We start from the raw sequence: 23,163 nt of genomic DNA, 5'->3' as shown, positions 1-23,163 counted from the left end.
GGCATTCTAAGTATTAAACATATTCAATCCTTAAGACACCACCATGAGTTATGTACTATTATCTCCATTTTATCTCTGAGTAAATGGAAATTTAGGCTCTGTAATTTACCAAGTTTACACATCTGGCAAGGAGCAGAGACACGGTAGAACTGAACCAAAATAGCTTTTAACCACTAGTCCTAACTGCATTAAAAATCTGCCAAGTTAAGTTCTGTTGGTAGGCTTTGAATATCACACTTACTTTAAAATATTACAGAAATTCAGGCACAGTTCAATAGCAATACTGAATAATACAAATTCCCAGCCATACTGTATCATCCACAAATATTTATGTAACATTAATTCACCCTTCTGTAAATTTCTATCAAAATAAGTAGATGACTTTTTAAATCGGGCCCTTTATAAATTGGGTTCCAAGTGCCATCCAAGACATTAGTATCACTAAGAAAGGAGCTCCCCCAACCCCTCCTTTTACATCTTTTTCCATCTATATATATACCTAAAATGTTTGAATTTTAAAGTAATAATCTGACCTGAGGATTTCTGTAAAGACACACAGACCCTCACGTGACAGGACTATGAGAGCAGAACAGGTCTAGGAGAAGATGGGGTATCCTCTTTAGAAGAATGCAGACAAATTCTGAGGTCTGGCTCCACCTCTATACTTGCAAAGCGTGTGTGTTCCATTTACTCATGTGTAAAACAGTGATGACGCTGTGGGTTATAAAAGACCATAATGTCGGAAAGCAAATAGCACACGGCTGGCTTCTAGGAGGTGGTGTGCTGTTGCTGCTGCTGTGGATGTAATTTTATCTAATGGTTTGACAGACAGCATGCTGTGTGATAGATATCTTTGTTCACTAACGTCTTCAGTGACGCTATACTCAGACCCAGATCATGATAAAAATTTCCTGCTGTTATAGACTGTCAACACCATTTAATATAACTGGGTGAAAGGACCCTTTAGTAGTTTATTTGCTGACCAAATTAGTGGTCATTCAGTATTTAAAAAGAAAAATCTTGGCATTCCAGTGTAAGTTTTTTAAAGCTCAGATTATTAGAAAGAGCTATCAGGAAACCCTGAGGTAAGAGAAATTTGTCTCACCAGATGTCTTCCTTTTCTTTCCAGTCCTTTCCTCCATTTTGGCATCCCTTCTCTGAATGTATTCATGTTGTTGGAACTCCTATTTATAGAGAAAAGATACATGACACAAATCATAATGTTGAATTGTCAGTCACAACATGTTATACTAAGTGGAGAATTTTTACTTTAAAAGATGATTATAAACTTATATCCATACAAAAACTTGCACACGAATGTTTATAGCAGCCTTATTCATAACTGCCAAAGCTCCGAAGCAACCAAGATACCCTTCAGTAAGTGAATGGTAAACAAACATTCATGTAATGAAATATTAATCGACAATAAAAAGAAATGAGCTATCCAGCCACAAAAAGACAGGAAGAAACCTTAAAAGCATATCACTAAATGAAAAAGGCCTATCTGAAAACGCTACCTATCATTGGTTCCAACTATGTGGCGTTCTGAAAAAGGAAAAACTAGACACAGTAAACAGGTCAGTGGTTGCCAGGTGTTTAGCAGGAGGGAGAGATGAAGAGGTAGAGCACAGCCGATTTGTATGGCCATGACACTGTTGTGTCTGATGCAGTAGGATGGACACCTCTCATTACACATATGTCAAAACTCATCGAATGTTCAACAGAAAACATGAGCCCTATGTAAACCATGGACTTTAATTACATTTAATAATAATGTATCAGTATAATTCATCAACTGTAACAAATGTGCACACTAATAGAGGACGTCAATAATAGGGGAAACTCCGCAAGGGACTATATGGGAATCTCTGTACTTTCTAATCACTTTTTCAGTCACCTAACACTGCTCTAAAAAAATAAATTTTTTAAAGAGACAATTATAAAAAAAAAAAGTGTTTAATATCAAGGAACAAATTCCTAAAAATGCAGTTTGTGGGATGGGGGATACGAGTTATAACACTGTCACCAGCATATTCCACCCATCTTTCTGGTTCACATGTTCACTTCTCCAAACTGAAGCTAATTCCTTCTTTCAGTTCTGCAAGCCTGGCCAGTGACTTTAGGAAAAGAAGGAAGAGCGAGCCTGCTGTGGGGCAGCCGAGGGGTTTGGGGGACCCAAGTGTAAGCAGGACCAGCCCAGGCCGAGCAGACCTCCCTGGATCAAGCGCCACCCTGACGAAGTCTTTTGTTAGTTCTTCTCCTTCTTCCCCATCCAGAGCAAAAGGTAAAAGACAATAAATTGAAGTGTAAACAATTTATTAGTTTAAGTTTTAACCTAGAGTAAGTACCCTTTGAGAGCTGGTCCAGTGATAACCATCCAGAGATAGTTATTAATAGCATTTAAAGATAGCTCTGGAGCAAAAGCTTTCTTCCTACCCAGACTAGATGAGGTCGGTGAACCATTTGAGTGGCTTAAAGGACTCTATCATCTCTTAGTGTTTTTTTCCTCCAAATATATCATTTATGTTTTTTTGGAATAAATTAAAAATATCAAATAATTTATTGTCAGGCTATTAAAAGATTATATTTATGATTGTTAATTTCTAATGTTGCTACAATGAGCAAAATTAATCACATTTATAGGAGTTATAAGTAGCAACAGAGAACACTGTTGCCTAAAACGTACATTTTTTTTTAATTATTTAATTCTAGATAAAATTTGTCTAACCTATGAAAGTGCTTTCTTTAATTATTGGCTTTATATTTTGGTCAATATTCATATATATAGTAGAATATCCATGTTCTGCATGTAACAAAGTGTTCAATTCACAACAGTCCACTAGTAAGAACGACCTGGTTTCAAGCCATAATTACAAAATTTAGATATCACCAAGCCCTTTTTTCTGTATGGTCTGTCTCCTCTATGGAAATTCAGTGACTTTAGTTGAAAGAAAGCAAGTTATTCCTTAAAGTGTCTGAAATACTGTTGAGTGCATTACCACCACAGTAACAGGAATATTTCTAAAATGGAGACTGAGGATTGAACCAGCACCCATAGGTACCTAGATCTATACCAAACTTGGGGCTCCACAGTCTCCTCCAGTCTCCTGGGGTTGAAACAGAACAGAGAAGGAAATCTGAAGTGTGTGAAGAAAGTGAGCTCTAACAGACATCTCCATGAAAGAGCATAGATTCAGCTACATGTATCAAATGTAGGCACTAAAAATGTTGCCACATGGTAGTAACAGCTAAGAGGTAGCTAGTTTGATGCAAAAAAAACAGGCTGGTTTGATGATTGGACTCTGGATAAACAGAAGACAACAGCTCTCTTCCACGTCCTAGTAAAACGGTGAATACTAACTGGAAGGTTCAGAGAGAGTGCACCCCTTTCATGATACCCTTCCTCAAATTAACAAGGATACCTTTATCAGATTCTACTCATTTATGCAAACAAATACCGTAAGGTAACAAATAGGTCATGAAATGCCATTGATTCATTTTGCTCAGATACCACCGAAAAGTTAAAAGGATTCTGATTGATTTAGATATTTGTTTTTGTCCTAGGGGAGTCTTAAGTCAACTTCCTTTCCCAAACACTACATATCTATTTAATGTACTTATCTACTTTTGAAGAATTTGGGGAAGATTGTAAGGGAGGAACTGTCAATTGAGATAGGTTCCTCCTCTATATTTATTTCTAAGGAAAAAACTCCCATTAGATGTATTTGGCCTCTCATTTATTAGTTGACTCAGCAAAGTAAAAGAAAATATTTCCATACATATTCCAATTGAGGTCAGGATTAGCTCTCTATTATCAAATTGCAAATGATTTTCTAAAAAGACCTTCCCTGGAAAAAAGCAAGATGCTTTTACCTTAGATGAAAGTTTTCTAGTATATCCAGTTATCCTTATGAGAACCTGCCTAACAAGCCGTTCAAGGTAGAGCAATTAAAGAGGTAAATTAGTTTGTTTAAAGAGGAACTAGTTATGTTTTTCTTGGAAAAATATTAACAGCAATAGTTCACAGCATCTTGATATTGTGGTTTTGGAAAATACTTTGTCTGATAGCTTTTTCTATCTAATGCCCACGAAAAATTATTTGATACAGTTATGGGAGTATTAATTAAATGTAAATTTATCAATTACTCTTTACCTCTTATTACTATAAATCAAATGAGACTCAAATCCTGATCCTATTAAGTTGATTACATCTATATCACTTTTGGCATCAATTGTTAAACTTTTAAATTTCTACCAGGTCATAAGCAATGAGCTTATAAGGTACAATTGTGTTTTCAGCATACCTAATATTTGCAGAAAGATGTATGAGGTATTCAATAGAAAATAAGTATTTTAGCTACATTAATTCCTTTTTATACATAGTTTTGTTAACTCTAATATCTGCAAAGCTACATTCATTACAAAAGTATTACCTTGCTTTAGAATTAGACTTTTTTCCTCTAAAGTTGAAGCTTCACGTGTAACAATCTGTCTAGATTAAATCATGCTACTTTCTCTTTTATCTGATGCTAACTGACATGCTCTCCTCTTTGTGAAACTTTTAACTTCTCTAAATGTCTCTCCTTCCACCACGCTGCTCTGGATTAAAAGGTGGGGATAGCAAAATGTGTCCACCCCTTTGCAGTTGCTCAGGGCTCAACAGTAACCCCTCCAATGAGTTAGATTCCTGTAATACTTACAGACATCATTTGGACGTCCCGCATGACTCACAGAGGGCCATTACTTTCAAAAACAGCTGGCAAATGGCCCGGCAAAATGCAGAGGTCTGGAGCAGCACTGAAGAAATGGTTTCCCCCAAAATCAAATCCCGTAGTTGTGATGACCTCTTAAACGATGACTGTGATAGCTTCCCTGACCCGAAAACCAAGTCAGAAAGTATGGGCTCTCTGTTATGCGAAGAGGACTCCAAGGAAAGCTGCCCCACACCGTGGGCTTCCACATACATGCAGGAGGGCCGTGGTAATGGCAGATCAAGGCTTCGGCACAGGGCAGCCCACGACGCCCCAGGGTTCCTAAAAATGTACAAGAAAATGCACCGCATTAACCGCAAAGATTTGATGAATCCAGAGGTGATTTGTTCCGTCAAGTCGAGAATAATGCAGTATGAAAAGGAGCAGCAACACAAAGTCCTGCTCCACGGATGGAGCCAGTCCTCCACGGAGGAGGTGCCCAGGGACATGGTACCCACCCGCATTTCTGAATTTGAAAAGTTGATTCAAAAGTCAAAATCCATGCCAAATTTAGGAGATGAAATGTTATCACCTGTAATCGCAGAACCACAACACAATGGTTTATGCCCCAAAAGGCGATTTTCCATTGAGTCTCTGCTGGAGGAAGAAAATCAGAGTAGACACCCTTCTCAGGTACAACGAAGCTACAAGTCTAAAACCCTGGTGCCCATTCATATTGAAGTCACCAGTGATGAGCAACCGAGAACGCATATGGAGTTTTCTGATAGCGACCAAGATGGAATGGTGTCTGACCACAGTGATTACATTCACGTGGAAGGATCGTCCTTTTGCAGTGAGAGTGATTTTGATCACTTTTCTTTCACGTCCTCTGAAAGTTTTTATGGATCCAGCCACCATCACCACCACCATCACCACCACCATCACCGGCACCTCATCAGCTCCTGCAAAGGCAGATGCCCAGCCTCTTATACTCGATTTACCACAATGTTAAAACATGAGAGAGCTAAACATGAAAATACTGAAGAGCCCAGAAGACAAGAAATGGACCCCGGACTTTCTAAACTTGCATTTCTAGTCAGTCCTGTGCCTTTCCGGAGGAAAAAAAATTCAACTCCCAAAAAACAGACTGAAAAGGCAAAATGTAAAACGTCTGTATTTGAGGCTCTGGACTCTGCCCTTAAAGACATCTGTGACCAAATTAAAGCAGAAAAGAGAAGGGGAAGTTTGCCAGACAACAGTATATTGCACCGTCTTATCAGTGAACTGCTGCCAGATATTCCTGAAAGGAATTCATCACTTAAAGCTCTAAAAAGGAGCCCCATGCACCAGCCTTTCCACCCACTGCCTCAAGATGGTGCTAGTCATTGTCCCTTGTACTCAAACGATTGTGGGAGAATGCCCCACAGTGCCTCTTTCCAAGACATGGACACCAATAACAACAACTACCACCACCAAGACCACGAGCGTGCACTGAATCTCCAAGGTGGATGAACTTTTCTTTTCTTTCTTCTTGTGGTTCAGATACCCACCCTCCAGCTCTTTCACTTTCCATTCCTTCATCTCATCATTCCTGAGCTGTGAGACCACTTGGTATCATTGTGTGTTATGAAGCAAATGCTTGTTGTGCAAACATGTCTTATTGAGTGATTCTCATTTGCCCTTGTGATATTTGGACTTGATATGTGGCTTAAAGTGATCATCAATTCACAAAAATTTACTCATTTAAAATCGAAAGGGAAAACCTTTTTGTAACTTAATGTTATGGTTGAAACAATGGTTAAGTCACATTAAAATACGAAATTAGACATTTTACTTTAAAAAGATTTCAAGACAGAAACCATAATTGAGTATCAGTATCCCTAAGAGATTGACAACTTTGCATTAGTTCTTTTTGTTGTTGTTGTAAAATGAATCAAAGCCAAAAGTTTAACACATACCCTTTTCCTTGATTTTTATATTAACTTTGTAGTCATTCATTCAATAAATAATTTGCTCACATTCTATATGGAAAATACCATATGAAAACACTGAGGAATCAAAACTGAAGTGTGTAATATTGTAATTGATGGATAATTAAAAGAGACTAAGAATTGTCTAATAACTTTCTCCATTTCAAGGACACAATTGGGATAAAATTTTTGTGAATGAATCTTTAAGCTGTGTATATATATGTATGTATATAAAAAGTCTCATTTCCATCACTCAATATATTCATTTTCTCTCCCTTTCCATTATGTAATTTATTTATTTTCTGTTTCTGCTAACACAATTCTATATTGACATTTGAATTAGACCATTTGGGTTAAAAGTGACTCTTGACTCAGTTTCACAGATGCATTATCACCTTGAAGTGGCAACACAAGGACAAATAGCAATTCAGATGCAGAGGACTTTTTTTTATTTTTTAGGCTTACATACTGAAAAGAACAAGGTGTTTTGATATTTTCATATGAGTCTTTTCATTAATTCTTAAGGTGCATCTGTTTACTATGTAAATTTTAAGAAGTTGGAATGAACATTCCAGGCTGAAACTTGGATCATCAACAGAAAGTCTTCTATGCAGCACACATTGAAAAGTGTTTTACGTATATTATCTAATTAACACTGGCATAAACATAGATGATAGAAATCATTGTAAGCACTGTTTTACTACTAAGGAAATTGAGACCCAGAGAGGACAGACAATAAATTTGACCAAGATCACGCAGAGAGAAGGCAGCAGTAACAGATTCAAACTTATAATACTTAAGAATTTGTTGTACAGAATATAATCTCTATATAAAAAAAGAGACATGATTCAATTTTCACATGTAATATATGGCTCATTATCATATATATCATTAACAATAATAATTGTTAATTATCATTGCTTATATTTACTATTTTATTAGTATTTATCTTTGCTCCATTTATACTATGCATGACAGATGCTTCAAAAGACAAATTCGAATTTTAAAAATCAATTTCTACAATTTGAAATTTTTACTGATTGAGACACATCAGAATCTAAATTTTTAATTTGCTTCCTTTTTCAGTTTTTCAAAATCCTAATTTAATCATCTCTCAATTTTATGTGTACATAGAATATATATTATTATTGAAACATGATTTGAGGGGACTTTGGAATGCATTTAAAGGACAGCTTTGTATGTTAATAGAATATTTAGTTTCCAATTGTGAAATTTTACTAGTTTCCAAGTGAAAAATAGTTTATAGTCCATGGGTTAGTAAAAGTAATTTAAAATTTATGATTATGACAGGCTTTTGATCATAAAAATATATTAATTTAGAATAAAAAATATACTGCACATAATCTTCTAGCATTTATGAAAATAGCTGGATAGGTTTTACTGCAATATGTATGGCCATGTTATCTTGCTAAGCCTAAAGACTTTGGAGTTTACACCTCACAGGGACTTAGACATTTATCCTTATCTTTCATTTAAGTGATTCCCAACCTGCTGTAAGTAGACAATTCTTCCTTATAATCAAAGTAGTTAAAACTTTTAAAACAGTGTTTTCTTTTTATGGATCGGCATTTTTCATTCCTTTACAGATGGATTTATTTTATTTTTAATGCTTCTTGTTATTCAACATAATTAAATTTATTAAAGGGATAAGCAAAATAATATATAAATTTTGACCCAGTTATACTGGTAAAATTTTAAAACATAGACTACTGGAATACTTTTAGCCTCTAGTTACATTTCCACATATAAATGCGTATAAGATACCACTTTAGTGATATCGTTAGTGGTATAAGATGCCACTAAAAGATCCTTGCAATCATAATTTTGTGAAGTAATTAATTATTTATACTTTATATTAAGGGGAATAAAAACAATTCAATATTTCATAAGCAATTTGGTAACTTATATGGTATTGTCTGTTTAGAAAATTTTTTTCCCTTTGTTTTTTGGAATAAATATTTACTTTCTGATAAGCTAGTTGAGCACCAGGGAAGGCCAGAGACAAAGTATTAAGTCAATAAGTATTTTTAAATAGAGAGAGAGGAGAATGGACATGACCATAGTTCTGTCATCCTCATACTTCCTTTGTTTTTCTCTTTCTTTTTCATTACTACATTCTTAAATTGTTGTTCCACAAAATGTTCGTTTCTCTAAATTGTGGCTATTCCCCATCTTCTATAGGCTTTATAATAGTAATTATAAATTGGAGGCAAAAAGAATAGAAATAGAAAATATTAAAAAGTCTTTGAGATGAAAAATCCTTGCAACTGTGAGATGCTTACGCAGGATGCTGCTGTATAATTATATTAGCAATGCAACAATTATATTTATATATAGGATTATAATACTTCTGCAACCTCAGATATTTTTCCTTTTGAAATGCTGTTTTTTGTGTCTTACATCACCACTTTAGGATTACCTATGAGTTTTATACCCATGTTTTCCCCTGTGGCGTCTCTCCCAAATTTTAGGTGAAAAATCGTTGCCGGCAGGGAAAATGGCTAAACAAGTCTGCTTTTAATAGGTGAATACTCACTCTGGCCCTGTCCTTTCCCATAGACCGTGAATCCCCTAGAAGTTACTCATCCACTTTAACTGACTTGGGGAGAAGTGCACCAAGGGAAAGAAGAGGAACTCCAGAAAAAGAGGTAGTTAGTTCGATATCATTTGAGTCTTTTTCAACAACATCCTTGATAAAGCACTTGCCAGCCAAAGTTACATGCCAAACCAGGAAAGAACTCAGATTAAAAATATAAAAAATGACAATGGAGAAACGAGAAACAGTGTTCCCTGGAGCCTGAGCAAAGGACTCGAGCTGTTTGCATTCTGACCCTCGCTGCAGATTTCCCCCTGTGGTGGCAGTGAGGCCCCTCTGCGTCTTGACCTCACACCCATGAATTAAGACTCTTTTAGTTATGGTCTAAAAGAGTCTTGAGCCAGGCTGCCCTGTGGAGGAAGGAGGGTAAAATTCCTGTATAAATTCCTGGCCCAGTGGTATAGGGAAGAGCCCGAGCTCAACTGTTTTGCAAATCGATACAAATTCTACATAAATAAGTTTTGCTGGCCTGTTTTTGTTGGAGAGGATCCCTGGAAACCACTGTCTCTGGAAACCACCAACCTCCTGGCTCTTTGTCCAAGGCCCTGAGCCAGGGCAGGAGATCTGGCTCCCACTGTCTTGGAGCCATGGAGGTTTGATGGAAACCGAAGGCTGGTCTTGGACTGGCAGCCACTCCAGGGGTATCTCTAGAGGTATCTGATACAGTCCTGTACCTGTGGAACCCCTAAAGAAGTCAAGAATGGTCCAGATTGTTTAGTTTACCATAATCACAGAGAAAAGAGTGGGGTGAGGAGATTACTGGGAAATTACTGGGGAAGAAAGAGCTGGAGTAGGTAGCTTATACGTGTCCCAGTCAAATCTGTGGACCCCAGGGCTTAATGGGGGGCACATGTCACATCATGTCATGACTAAAAGATGAGCAGCTGGTTTACTGTGTGCTGAAGAATTCCTGAACCCTCCAGGGAATGCAAGATGATCAAGCCTATCCTTTTGGCCACTAACTAGCCTCCCAGTGATAATTGGGCTAACATCTCTTTGCCATTATGTTAATAAGTGTTTAGTGAAAAGGATGTTGATTTCTTCATTATTTTTCCCAACCCTTTTATTATGATTCAGAAAGAGTTATGTCAATATATAAGACAGAGCAATTGACCCTCCACAATTATCCTAGAAATGCCTTGGTTGCAGCCAAAATTATATCTAGATCAGAATCCTCTGCAAGCATTTTATTCCCCTATTATGGCATTCATCTGCCTTTGCTCCTAAGATGAAATATGATATTCAATTGTTATGGTGAATAACAATTCCTGCTATAAATTTATTTCTGCTATAGCTTAAATATCTAAATGAAGAACTAATTAATGTATTCATAAATTGCATATAAAATTTACATTATATATGTTTAATCATTCCTTGAGGTTTCATTTCTCTTTAATTCACATGAAACTGCTTTCTTGTAGGAAATCCAAATTTTAAGTTAGTGCTAATTTTTTACGTTCTTTTTCAGAAATTTCCTGCAAAGGCTGTTTACGATTTTAAGGCTCAGACATCTAAGTAAGTAAGATAAGTATTCATCATGTGATTTAAGTTGGCTTTAAATACGTTAGTAATACTTTTAAGAGATAAATATTGCTATGGGATGTGTCGCAAATAATTCAGCAATCCACTCTAATTAAATGGTTCCTTCTGAATTAATTGGGATGTGGGTAATTTTATTTTCATTTTGAGTTTAGTTGAGAAATCACTGAGTTTTAAATTACACTGAACATGTTAGAACACAATGAATTCAAAAGGATAGGAAAAACAAAAAAGAAATGAAGAATCTTTGTTCCTAGAATTTTCATGTCAAGAATTAAATAAAAATAGTGTTGGGGAGTAATTAACACTATCTGGGAGGATTTGATAACATTTATTTATCCAACTATATCAAGGATTGTTTATGGGGTTGAAGACTAGAACTATGTACAGACTCCTGTAATAAAAATCTCCATGACTTTACAGTCAAAGCTAATAGATTCTCAGCAAAATTCTTTCCTGTGGTCTTCTGATGTTGGTGTTTTTCACACTCCTGTGTTGCCATGTTTTTTAAAACTTTTTTCTTTAGTAACTTGTTCATCAGATGGACATGTGTTTGAGGAAAGCTAGTACTAAGAAAATGAGTAGGTTTAAATGAGAGGGAGTCTTCCAGCTGTTTTGGCCCATGTGCCCAGACCTTATTTAAGAAACTTTAGTCTCCATCAGAATTCAAGATATTAAATTCATTGTAAATTGGCTTTAAATTACACTGTGTAGTGTAGACTCAATGTATTTAACAACTAAAATGTTTATTCATAAAAATGCATATGCTATGAATTCATAGTTTCAGAATTTGTCTTTGGCAGAAGACATATAAAAAATAAAATCACTCAGAATTTGGTAAGGCTGCTGAGATAGGGAATAAACCAAATAAGAAAATGCCATTTAGAAATAAAGATGGTGAACTTGGCTTAAATCTGATGTTAAAAAAAAAAATCCTGAACAAAAACTTACATAGGTTTTTGATTAGGTAAGTAACATCTGCTTTGTTTCTACTATGCTCTGGTCCTCGCTACTATTCTTTGGATATGGTGTGGCAATTTATACAGCGCATGTCGGTTTTATAAAATAATGTACAGAACATGTAAATTTCATTTTTCTCTTTGAGACAATCAATCAAAAGCTTCATTAAATATGTATGAAACCATGAGGAATCACAGGGCATAAAAAGTAGGCAGGGTGTCTGCCCAAGGCTCACAAGGTTTTTGAGAAGCCTTAATTAAAAACAAGCTTTGAGAGAAAGATGATGTGCAATGCAGAGGGAGGGTGTTTGAGGTGTTGACTGTGTCCCTGGATTTTGTTTGCTTGAATCCTAAGCCCTTCACCCACCCCAGGGTCACATCCTCATCATGAATGCCCGGAGTTAGCAAAGGTTCAGGGAAACCCTGTCTTTCACATGCCTCCTACGGGAGTATAAATGGCACAGCCTTTCTGAAGGGTTGTCTACATCACCGTTTTACAAAAGTCTTCGTAAATCAATTAAATCTACTTGTATAAATCTTCAAAGAAGTACATTAAATAATCCTCCATGCAAGCCATCCCACAATTTTAGTAATAAAAAAATATTTTCCTCACACCATAAATAAGTTTATTGCAGCTTAATCACATCCTTCTTGTTCTTTTCTCGGGGATATGAAGAGCAGTCGTTCATCATCCCCAAAGTAGTTACTTATTTGACACAAAAATCAAGGTACGGACGACTCATGCAACTTGAAAAGGCTCACACATCCAGACAGCACTGAAAGTTACAGAAGGACTAGCCACATTTTTAAGTCATTTCAATTAATAGCTGGATGTGAGTGCTTTTCATGCCTAACATCTTATAAACAAGAGATGGATGTCTGTTTTAAATAAATATCTATTTTAAAAGCTATTTTTCTTTACCTAATAGAAGAAAGTTAATTTTAAAAACTTAAGTAACTCACCAATCATCATGTCTATTGTTAAATAGGAAAAAGAGATAAAATGACATTTCCAAAGTTTGTCAATGGCCACTATTCAGTGTGTGTGGGGTGGGGTGGGAGTGGTGGAGTGAACTTACCAAAATGGGACTCCAAAATTCTACCTCTGAGATGAGAGACCCAATTTTGAACACTGTTAAGTTAGGCTACTACCCTTTCTGTAGATGACTTCAAATTTTTAAATATAAGCTTTATAAATAGAAAAGATCTTTTTCATATTTAAAAGAAAAATAATTAGTTGTCTCTAATTTACTTTTTTTTTTTTTTTACGCTAAGCTTCTTAGTCTCATTTCCAGAAACAAAACATATCTGGCACAAAGAAAAGTGTTGAATTGTAAACATTAAATGTTTTGTTTTCTGTTGTCTGCATCAGGCACTGGCATAAAAGAAGGAAGTCCTGTATTTGAATGTGAGGCTGTGTGAATCTTCTTTGTCTTTAGGATTACCAAAAATTTAACCTACTCTCAGTGTGAAGATTCCAGCACTTCTAAATGTGTAATAATTCTTTTAATATGCAACGGTTATTTCAATTCTTTTACTCAATGTGAAATATTCTACCTCTGATATACACCTCTCTCCATTACATATTGCACACACAACAATGATCCAATTCAAGATTCTGAACTAAACAATGCAGAAGATTCAGAGCAGGAAGGCAGATGTGTAGGGAAGTGGGGCTCTTGGGAAAAGAATGAAATAAGTACTCTCCAATAAAACGTAACTGTGGACGCAAAATACCACTCGGACACAATCACCTCGATGATGAAGCCTTGAAAAACTGATGGAATGAGGGTGAGGATTTAGGCATGGGTTTTTTTTAATGAGTAATGGCTTTATCACTTAAAATTAAATACCCAAACATATCTACTGTCTTCTTAGAAAGAACCAAAATGGAAAAGCATCGTGCCTTGAAAATGTTTTTATTCTTTAATAAATAAATAAATAAATAAAGGCAACAAGCAATCTGTGCCTGTCTTTGTACTTAAAACATGTTTATCTTTGTGCCCCACTGAAAATCAGGAGTATATGATTTTTTCTGTTTCACACAATAAATTCCTAATCAAGATATTCTACTTCAACGCCTGTCAACCAGCTTCAGGGATCCACAAACAAAAATTTTTCTGGTGTTGGTATTTCTGTGCTAAGGCTAAATGTGATTTATTTTCCTGTTGCCAGCTTTAGCGTATGAAAAGGAGACAGAAAGTAACTCACTAGCTCACTAGCTTCAGGACAGAAAAAAAAATATCATTGCAGAACTAATCCATCATTCCGCCAAGCTTCACAACTTCTCTACTATAAACTAATGTTTAGATAGAAATAGTCTTATCTCACCAATTAAATTTCATATTAATCTGCCTGTGATTTATATTAGACATGATGTTTATACTTGTTCTTTTTGAAATCATTTCTAAAGTTATAATGTTATAAATGAATTCTACGAATTTTCAAGGAACATTCTTATCCAACTGGGCTCGACAGATTTTTTTTTTTTAATATTGGAAGTATATTTCACAGCCAAATACAGATCTAGTGTCTTAAGAATAGTTGCTATACATTGAGGGGAAAAAAATGTTTAAACATGTCTCTTCCAGGGAGTTGTCATTTAAGAAAGGAGATACTGTCTACATCCTCAGGAAAATTGATCAGAATTGGTACGAGGGAGAGTACCGTGGCAGAGTGGGCATTTTCCCAATTTCATACGTAGAGGTAAGTCCTTTCCTCTGACCTCTTCTGTGGTTGCTGTTTCTAAAGTCACCACAAGTCAAGAATCAATCATTGTTTTCCCTCCTAGAAACTCACACCTCCGGAAAAATCACAGCCTGCGAGACCACCTCCCCCAGCCCAGCCTGGAGAAATCGGAGAAGCCATAGCCAAATATAATTTCAATGCTGACACGAATGTGGAACTATCGCTGAGAAAGGTAACCTGGCTGTTTGCTTCATTGGTGCATTTGAAAGGCTGTGTATTTTCAAAACTAAAATAGGTTATCTTCTTCCTTAGACATTTTTGTGTTTTCCTGTAAGGAAAGGACAAAAGACTCCCTAAGGTTGCCCTGAGCCACTGTTTCCTGCAGTTCCCTGGGTCCTTCCAGATGAAGTCCCCTGTGGGACACACTGCTTCTCAGAGAGACTTTCCCTCCCGTGGTTGCACCTGGGAGGCCCCAAATATTCTCCAAGGGGTGCCTCGGACTGAATATCATGGAGTTATACATGTGGAAAGGCATCAAAAAGAAAAGTACTTCATCACACTTCAAAATATTGTTTTTCTGCTGCCTTGTTATTAATTTTTTTTTTTTAAGAGATGTCCCAATGCCCGCTTTTCTCTGTCTTGGAATTAAGGCAAGGTCTTAAAGTAATGAAGATTACTGGGGAGCATTTTGAGGACCCATTTATACAGTCCTGTTTCCTTACTGCCACTTTACGCATCTGAGAATGATTAAATAAACTATTTTCATTGTTTGCTAAGCAAGCACATACATTTGTTTGAGGTAACCGCATGTCTGCACACAACACAGACCACACAGTAGTAATATGCAGGGGTTCTAGAACCACTCCTGCCTGTTGGTGAATGTTTAGCCAGGAGCAATGAAAGGTAATAACCGGAAATATCACTGTTGTTGTCCTGGCAGAACCTCATCTCACTCTCCCCTTTCCGTCCTAGTTCTGCATCACCAACTGATTCTCTTCTACCCTCCAAGCTGCAACACAACATTACATGAATTGTATTCACTTATGTTTCATACTTCCACCAGTGCTATTTATAGCTCAAGCAATAGCCTAGCAACAACCTGATCTTGGTGTATTACAGAAAAAAATCAGTGCAATTTTAAGATTTAGGGGGATTTCATTTTTCTTCAGAATATCCTGCTCAGTGGCAGTGGGACAGTCTATATAAAGCATTCAGCATTTTGGCAAAAAGAGAACTTTCACCTTGAGTACCATCTGAAAAAGGCCTCCCTGCTGTACTCAACTTTTGACTATGTGTCACCTCTACTTCCCTGTCAGGTGCAGCTGCCCAAACTTCCATATTATCTGCTGGATGCAGCTGCAGAGTTTTTACTTACTGTTTAATCACATCTTGCCAATTTATTTCTGGGCTACATGTGGGTTTGAGTTAAAGTTTAACCTGGGTTTTGTGGCATTGGCTGCAGGTAGCTGGAATAGTGATTGTAGAAAGTTCTACTATTGCAAAGAGCAGGGGTTCTATAAAAATATTTAATGACCACTATGGCATGGCCACCCACTAATCAGAATGGATACTGGTGTTACACCATCTTAATGCAGACCAGGTGAATGTCAGCCATGTCCATAACGATGGATTACCTAGGGTGCTATCTTTGCCCCATCCCATTAGCTTCAACCTTTGTTACTAGTTAGCACATGTAGATTAAAGAAGAAAAATGGTGTACCATTCAACTTCATCCCTCTAGAGATGGGTTTCTGCAACCCACTTCCAACACACCATCCCAGAGAGATGAGTTGCACTTTTCTGAAGCTCTTCCTACAGGTCATTCCCCGAATCTGTCAGTGATAGGATGATGCTACTGTCATTGAGGTATTGCCTATTAAACTTTTCTGCTGTTTGAAATAACTTACACAAGTCATTTCACACAGTACCAGTATGAACATATATAAGCCTATACATGTTAACTAAGCATCGTTTAGGGAAGATTCTAATGTCATGAATGGATGATTAAATTGAATATATGTTGATAAGCTGTAATTTGTGAGCTCTGAGACTTTACTTGAATTCTCCTGTCTAACACAAACAAACAAACAAAAAACTGGTGGTATGAAACTTTCCGAAATGGAAAACTATTGTTTATTAGAAAACATCAAGAGGGATATTTTTATGTTATCACATCTTTATTTATAATGGATTTTCCTAATATTCATTACAGGGAGATAGAGTTATTCTTCTCAAAAGAGTTGATCAAAACTGGTATGAAGGTAAAATTCCGGGAACCAACAGACAAGGCATCTTCCCTGTTTCCTACGTAGAAGTTGTCAAGAGGAATACAACCAAAGGGGCCGAGGATTACCCTGACCCTCCAATACCCCACAGCTATTCAAGTGATAGAATTCACAGCTTAAGTTCAAATAAGGTAAGAAGACATTTAGCATATTAGTATAACATTTGGGAGCTTGAAGGTAATCAATAGGTGATTTTTAGGGCGTTAGTCTAGAACATCATGTTTACTGCAGAGCAAAAGATTTACATGGTAGGTTTCCAAGTGTGAGTGCCATGTCGAGTCAATATAATTTGATTTTTCTTATGGGTGGTGGCATAAAGGTTTAATGCTTGATTTTTGAGAATTTCATTTTCAAGTTGAAATACTGAAAGAGAAAACATTAGTATCATAAGACCCGATGTGATATATATCTGTATTTATACATAAATAATCTGCTTTCTGAAACTCAAATTTTTTGAAGCTTAATTTTTCTCTAAAGCTTGATTTTATTTATATATGTGTATTTCATATGGATTATATATGTACATATGCATCGATAGATAGATTGATAAATCTCAAAATGGTTTATTTCAGTAATACATGGTCATTAGGTTGGAAAAATTCTATAAAAGTCTTGGGGGTTTTAATATAGAAAGAGATAGAATGAAATTGTTCAATTAAGGTCTGTAAGTCAGTTTGTTTATCAGCTTGAATGGAAATTTTCATTGGTTATTAGAAGTTCTCAAGCGTATTTTACTAGTTTTAGGATAATTATGTGCCAGTTCTATTCTCTCACTTGAGCTAGCAGCTAAAGATAATTATCTTTCTCAATGTCTAGTCTCAAAGGAACTTTGCTTCCTGATCTGGTTAATTAATTACAAAAGGCTATTCTCCTACTTTTTTGGCTCACAATGTGAATTTTTTATTTTTCTGTTTGATTATAATATAGTGCGTTCTTTTATGAGTGGTATTTAGAAATTTCTTTCTCCTTTTCATTAACCTCCAAGTATAAAACTTTAAATTACCAAGGAATTACTTCCAAAATATTGTACTTCACAACATTTTAAAATTTTATTAAGTTTCATAATTTATTAATTATCCTAATAAATAATTAAGATCAAGTCTAGGACATAGGAAAATAAACCATCTAGAGCTAGCAAAATAACATTAACATATCAGACATTATTAAAGTGTGCAGTCATTTTATGTCCCAATGCAAGCTCATTTCAAAATTGCATCCCAGTGACCTAAACTACTTCTTTAAAATGAGTCTTAGAAGCATTTTACATAAGTAAACCATCTAAGAATCTACTATTTTAAGACAAGCAAAGAATAGGCATTGTATTTATTCTACTTCTCTTTGAAGACTGGGTTTCAGGTATGGGGTAATTACTCTCAATATTTTTATCACTGGATAATGGAATGGTTTGGTACTACCCAAGTTTGTTAGATTGGTTATAAAGTTTTCCAGAATCTTCTTCAGTATATTTACTTTACTACCAGAGCTTAGTATTTAGAGACCAACATTCTTCCTTCAGTAGTTCCTACTGATAAATGAAAAGATAAGAATCTCCATCCATATATTTGAGCTTATCCACGGTTCAGTCATCTTAAAAGAACTACCAGATAAATTTCAAAGCAACTATACCTTCAAATAAAATTTTATAAGAAAGAATAAGCATGTATCTACAAAGTCTTATTTAACAGTTAAGAACTTCTTCCATAATGTCCTAATTAACATTGGTAATGTAACATTTTAGATTGCAATATTTTAATCTATTGTCTTGAATATGATTTAAATTTTTTTTCAGTTTCCTAAGTTTTTCCTTAAAAATCAGACTTTACATTTTATAAATACAGAAATGCACAAATGTCACTAATAACTAATTAGTGTTTTACTCTCATTGCTGGAAAAAAAAAATATGTTGAAAAGTTTATATCCATAATTTGAAAAAAAACAACACTTAATGGTTTTATTCCAACTGGCAATCTATGCTATGATGCCATTGGCTTGATAAAGGAAACTTCTCAGTATGATTGAACTCTGTCATTTTCAGAAAAAGAACTATAATGTACTTCTAAATGATGACATCCAAAATATATCAATGTTATATATCTTATTTTCTAACTGATATTTGCAAATAAAGGAACATATTAAGTGATTGATGAATCACTCTTTGGCACCCTCAAATCACATTTGGTCACATACAATATTTTAGGAGAGACTCAACTCAGATAATATTTCTGATTTTCTGTTTTTAGTGCAGTAGAATTCAATTCTAATGCTTTGGGAAGAAAAGATAAATATATGATTTTTGTATCATAAATATATTTTTGTGATATAGGTATCCCGGGATACTTAATTTGACTTTCAGTAGAAACAAGTCCATTGTAAAGCTAAGCACTTTGAACCTATTAACATATATTAACATATATTAACAGGGATTGTGGTGGTAATGACATGGAGTAATAATAGAGATGGAGTAGTAGTGATAACAATGGAATTTAAAGATCTTTCTTTTTCATCTACATAATATTCCTGTCCATGAGAGAGTGAAAGTGGGAAGTCATAAGCTTGGATTATTACATATGTCACAGACTTTCAAAATGTATTATTGCGTTGCACAATAAGAGCATAAAATTGAATTCTGACCAATAAAGGAACTTCTCTAAACTATCAAATGAGACTTAGGTCCCTTCTAATTAAAAATTAAATATCTACAGGACTTGCTAAGAGAGTCTATCTATCCAGTAACAGATTATGTGTATAGTAATCACTGTATATCAGGTGCTAAAGAGCCTTTATTCCTGAATCTTCTGTTAAGATGCTCATGTAAGTTGTGTGACACTTGGTCTCATTTATCCTACCTCATGATGACATGGCATTATATTTCCTTTTTAAAAAAAAACACACAAAAAAAAAAACAACTGAATAAATTCTATTAATACCCCATTCCTATTACAGGACGCAGAAGTCAAAAGTTAAATGGGGGATGTACTGTGCACTGATACACACTAATGCCCTAGGACCAAAAGTGCTGAGTGCATGAGTGAAGCCTCATCCTAAACAAACAACTAGAGAGCACAACTCCAAAATCTTTCTTGAACATTTCTTCTTTCCACATCCAAATCATCTACCTAGAAAGAACTAAAGGAAAATGTCATCCACCAGCCTCTCCCAGGTCTTCATATGTATAGCATGTACCAGTCTTTGTAGTCCAGCAACAATAGATACATGTATTAGAATGTTACTAGGCAGCATTTCTAGAACTACTTTTAGTGAATTTACACAAAAATTATGTTTTGTTCAATAGATCCAGAATATAGAGATAATTTTAGGATATACAGAAGTATATTTTTACTTCAGGAGATTAAGCTTCATAAATTACACAGCCACAGGTTTACATAAAATGTCAAGCTTTCGAGAGAGAATGGGAGTCCAAGCCAAAGGTGACTCCCATTAACATCAAATGCTCCCTTTCTGTGTAATGATTTAGTTTGGATTTTTGTTTTTTTTAACTTTGAGGCAGTTGTTAATGGAAGTTCAGCTTCGTTCTGATCATGGGTTCTGTTCTTGAAATATATATTTTTCAGAACTTATTCATTTAGAAATGTGTTCATGTAAAATGATGTAGAAAGATTTATGCCATGTTATCATCACCTTGCAAACATAAACGAGAAAATTATGAAAGTTCAAATGATTTGTCACTGCTACCGGAAGAAAGAACACTAAACAAATTCAAGGAATAAAACAAGGTTAAATTGTTGGTTTTCATTCTACATTGACATTATCTCAGTCATTTCTACTACTAAGTCAATATCTGGACACTTTAAGTTTGAAAGAGGTAGTCTATTCAATTAAATCTCTTAAATTTTGCTGTGTGTCCTCATAATTTCCATGACAGCACTATTTTGTTATTTGACATATAAGTTCTCTTTCAAATACTAGGAGAGTTTTGTTTGTTAGATAATTTTCTAATTAATATACTCATGATTTTATGTGTTTAAATTCAGCAAAATATCTTCAGACCTAGACCACAGCATAAAATACTTTTTACATTCACTACCATACCTTTCCTGTATTTCTCTGTCTCTGTGTTTTGATGCATTATTATCATTTTCTTGTTTTTTGTTTTTGTTTTGTTTTTTTACTTCATAATCCTTGCTCATTTCTAAGTTGACTTTCAGTGAACCAGCCCCTCCTCTCATGCACAAAGCTTCATGTGACCCAGATAAACGAGCTGTCCAGGGAATCACCCAGGGGTGGCTGTCCCCGACAGACAAGTGTCCACTGGCAAACCCTTTGACACCAACACCACCTCCTTTTCTGGACAACTTCTTGGATGAATTAGAGAAGCTTGGTGCTTTAATCTTATCAGCTGACCAAGCCAAACCAAATAGCCTAGATGAGATCACCCTTGAAATTAAAGAGGAACCCCCAGTTCTCCTCCCATTGCCTGCAGCATCGGTACCTGCAAAATCATCTTCCTCTCAACCACCTTTTCCTCTATCGGGGGTGACCTCAACTACAGTCCAGCCTTATGAGGCAACGCCATGCCAGGATCCCAGAAAGACAACTCAAAACAAGTGTGCTGACGTGACAAAAATGAGAAAAGGCTTTGCAGGCCCTGAAAAAGTACTTGAAGTCCTAGGTGATAAATTTGTGGCCTCTGCACACACTAATGTGGGTCCCTTGCCCCAAACCCTTCCTGTCATTGGAGAGGAAGATGAGGAAATCTGTGAGGGGGTTATGTCAGGTATCCCAAAAGGGCCAGAATCTCAAGAAGCAGATGCCTTGTGGTGTGGCCATGATGGCACAGAGGGGACACCCAGCCTGCACATTGAAGAGGAGGAAGAGGAGAGGAAACCTAACGGCTTAAAATATGCAGTAGCCACCCCCACAGATCCTAGAACTCCTAAGGAAGACAGCAGTGCAGCTAAAACCAGTAATGAGGTATTTTAATTTTACCTAATTCCTGAAGAACTAACCCTGAAGAACTTACTCTGATTAGCTATTACAGTTAATCATATTAATAAACATCAATTTTGACATTGCTTTAGAAAGTTATAAAAAATACAAGCATTTATAAGTCGGGCGGTGGACTTATAAAATTGTATGGAAACAAACCAAATTTTAATAAGATGATGTAAATGTACAACGTAAGTCCATTATTTATTTACAACTATAAATTCATATTTAAAGTTTGTGTAATTTATAGGTCTTTCTAATTTTCCAAGATTGATAATTATAGCTAGCTAGTAGCTGAGCTCTTACTGAGTGTCAGACACAATTCTAAGAACTCTACATCTTTACTTTTCAGAAGGTGGGTTATTATTACCTCCACTGTAGAGATAAAGATATATTAGTCCAATTCCAGGATGAGAAAACTGTATACCATATCTTTGATATAATGGCCATTTAAAAAGGAGGGAGGGAGGGAGGGAGGGAGGGAGGGAGGGAGGGAGGGAGGGAGGGAGGGAAGGAAGGAAGGAAGGAAGGAAAAAAGGAAGGAAGGAAAAGAAAAGAAAAATAGTACTCTGGTTCCTTATCAATTCTTTCTGAAGAGGTAATTTTATTCATATTGGTGACTACTTAAGGATTGGGTCCTGGATTTATCATCTTAAAGACAGAGAACCTTGAGCAATGATTTTAGTCAATAAAGAGGGAAAATACTCTGAATCTTTAGCTTGTCAAGTTCTCGCTTTTAAAAAAAAAACTTAATATCTCAATATGTAATCTATGAATTAAAAAGAAAATATGATTACTGGCAAATACTGAGATTATGAAACAAAAGAATAATTCATATTATGCCACTACGCAAGTCACTTTCCCCTATGGGTCCTCTATTTAAAATTTCTAGAAATGAAAATCATTTTCTAAACCCCATAATTTCCTATTAAGATCTTACCATTAATAAATGTAGAAGCACTTGGCTTATATGGGGTCTTCTTGGGCTTAAATAATGGTCCGTGGTCATAAGGCCCCCAGACAGTCACAAAACCCTGAGGCTTGACTGTTACTCAACCAGGAGAGAAAATGTCACCTGGCAATACCTGCATTTGTATAAACACATTACTTAATAACAGCGATCATTCGCTGCAGTATTAAGCATAACTCTAAGCCAGTAACTTAAATAACTAATTGTCTTATAAATTTAATTGATTTTTACGATATGATTAGATGTGGAGCTTGGTTCCCAGCAACTGCTACCTGCCTGTAGACTATGGGGGTTCTTCTCCCCAGCCACCCACATCAGAAAAATTAACTGATCATAACCACTGGAAATCTTGAATGAAATTCAAAAGAAAACATTAGTGCTTTTAAAACAAGACTTTATCATAAGTATCTCTTTCTAGGGGCCTAGTTAACTTTAAAATTATTTAAATTGGGGGATATTTAAAGACCGTGTAACCTCATTCTGGACACAAGCATAAT

The 23,163-nt window shown here is 35.6% G+C and overlaps 1 protein-coding gene across 50 annotated transcripts in view; it reads left to right on the top strand.

Moving 5' to 3' along the window:
- SORBS2 (sorbin and SH3 domain containing 2) overlaps positions 1-23,163 on the top strand; it is a 313,531-nt gene that overhangs the window by 272,777 nt on the left and 17,591 nt on the right. For 18 of the 50 annotated variants that reach the window (XM_074329790.2, XM_019736081.3, XM_074329796.2 and 15 more), the window contains 8 exons: positions 2,097-2,284; positions 4,612-6,195; positions 9,242-9,330; positions 10,747-10,793; positions 14,368-14,482; positions 14,568-14,696; positions 16,677-16,880; positions 20,905-21,681. In XM_074329790.2, coding sequence (XP_074185891.2) covers positions 2,097-2,284; positions 4,612-6,195; positions 9,242-9,330; positions 10,747-10,793; positions 14,368-14,482; positions 14,568-14,696; positions 16,677-16,880; positions 20,905-21,681 — 3,133 coding nt within the window. The remainder of the gene's footprint in view (positions 1-2,096; positions 2,285-4,611; positions 6,196-9,241; positions 9,331-10,746; positions 10,794-14,367; positions 14,483-14,567; positions 14,697-16,676; positions 16,881-20,904; positions 21,682-23,163) is intronic. The other 32 variants (XM_019736110.3, XM_074329816.2, XM_074329823.2 and 29 more) reach the window with 2 other exon arrangements.

Source organism: Rhinolophus sinicus, chromosome 16 (genome assembly GCF_057876585.1).
Source record: "Rhinolophus sinicus isolate RSI-liver-muscle chromosome 16, RSI-T2T, whole genome shotgun sequence".
NCBI classification, from domain to species: domain Eukaryota; kingdom Metazoa; phylum Chordata; class Mammalia; order Chiroptera; family Rhinolophidae; genus Rhinolophus; species Rhinolophus sinicus.
The sequence above is the reverse complement of the archived record's forward strand: the minus strand, read 5'-3'. Positions and strand labels throughout refer to the sequence as shown.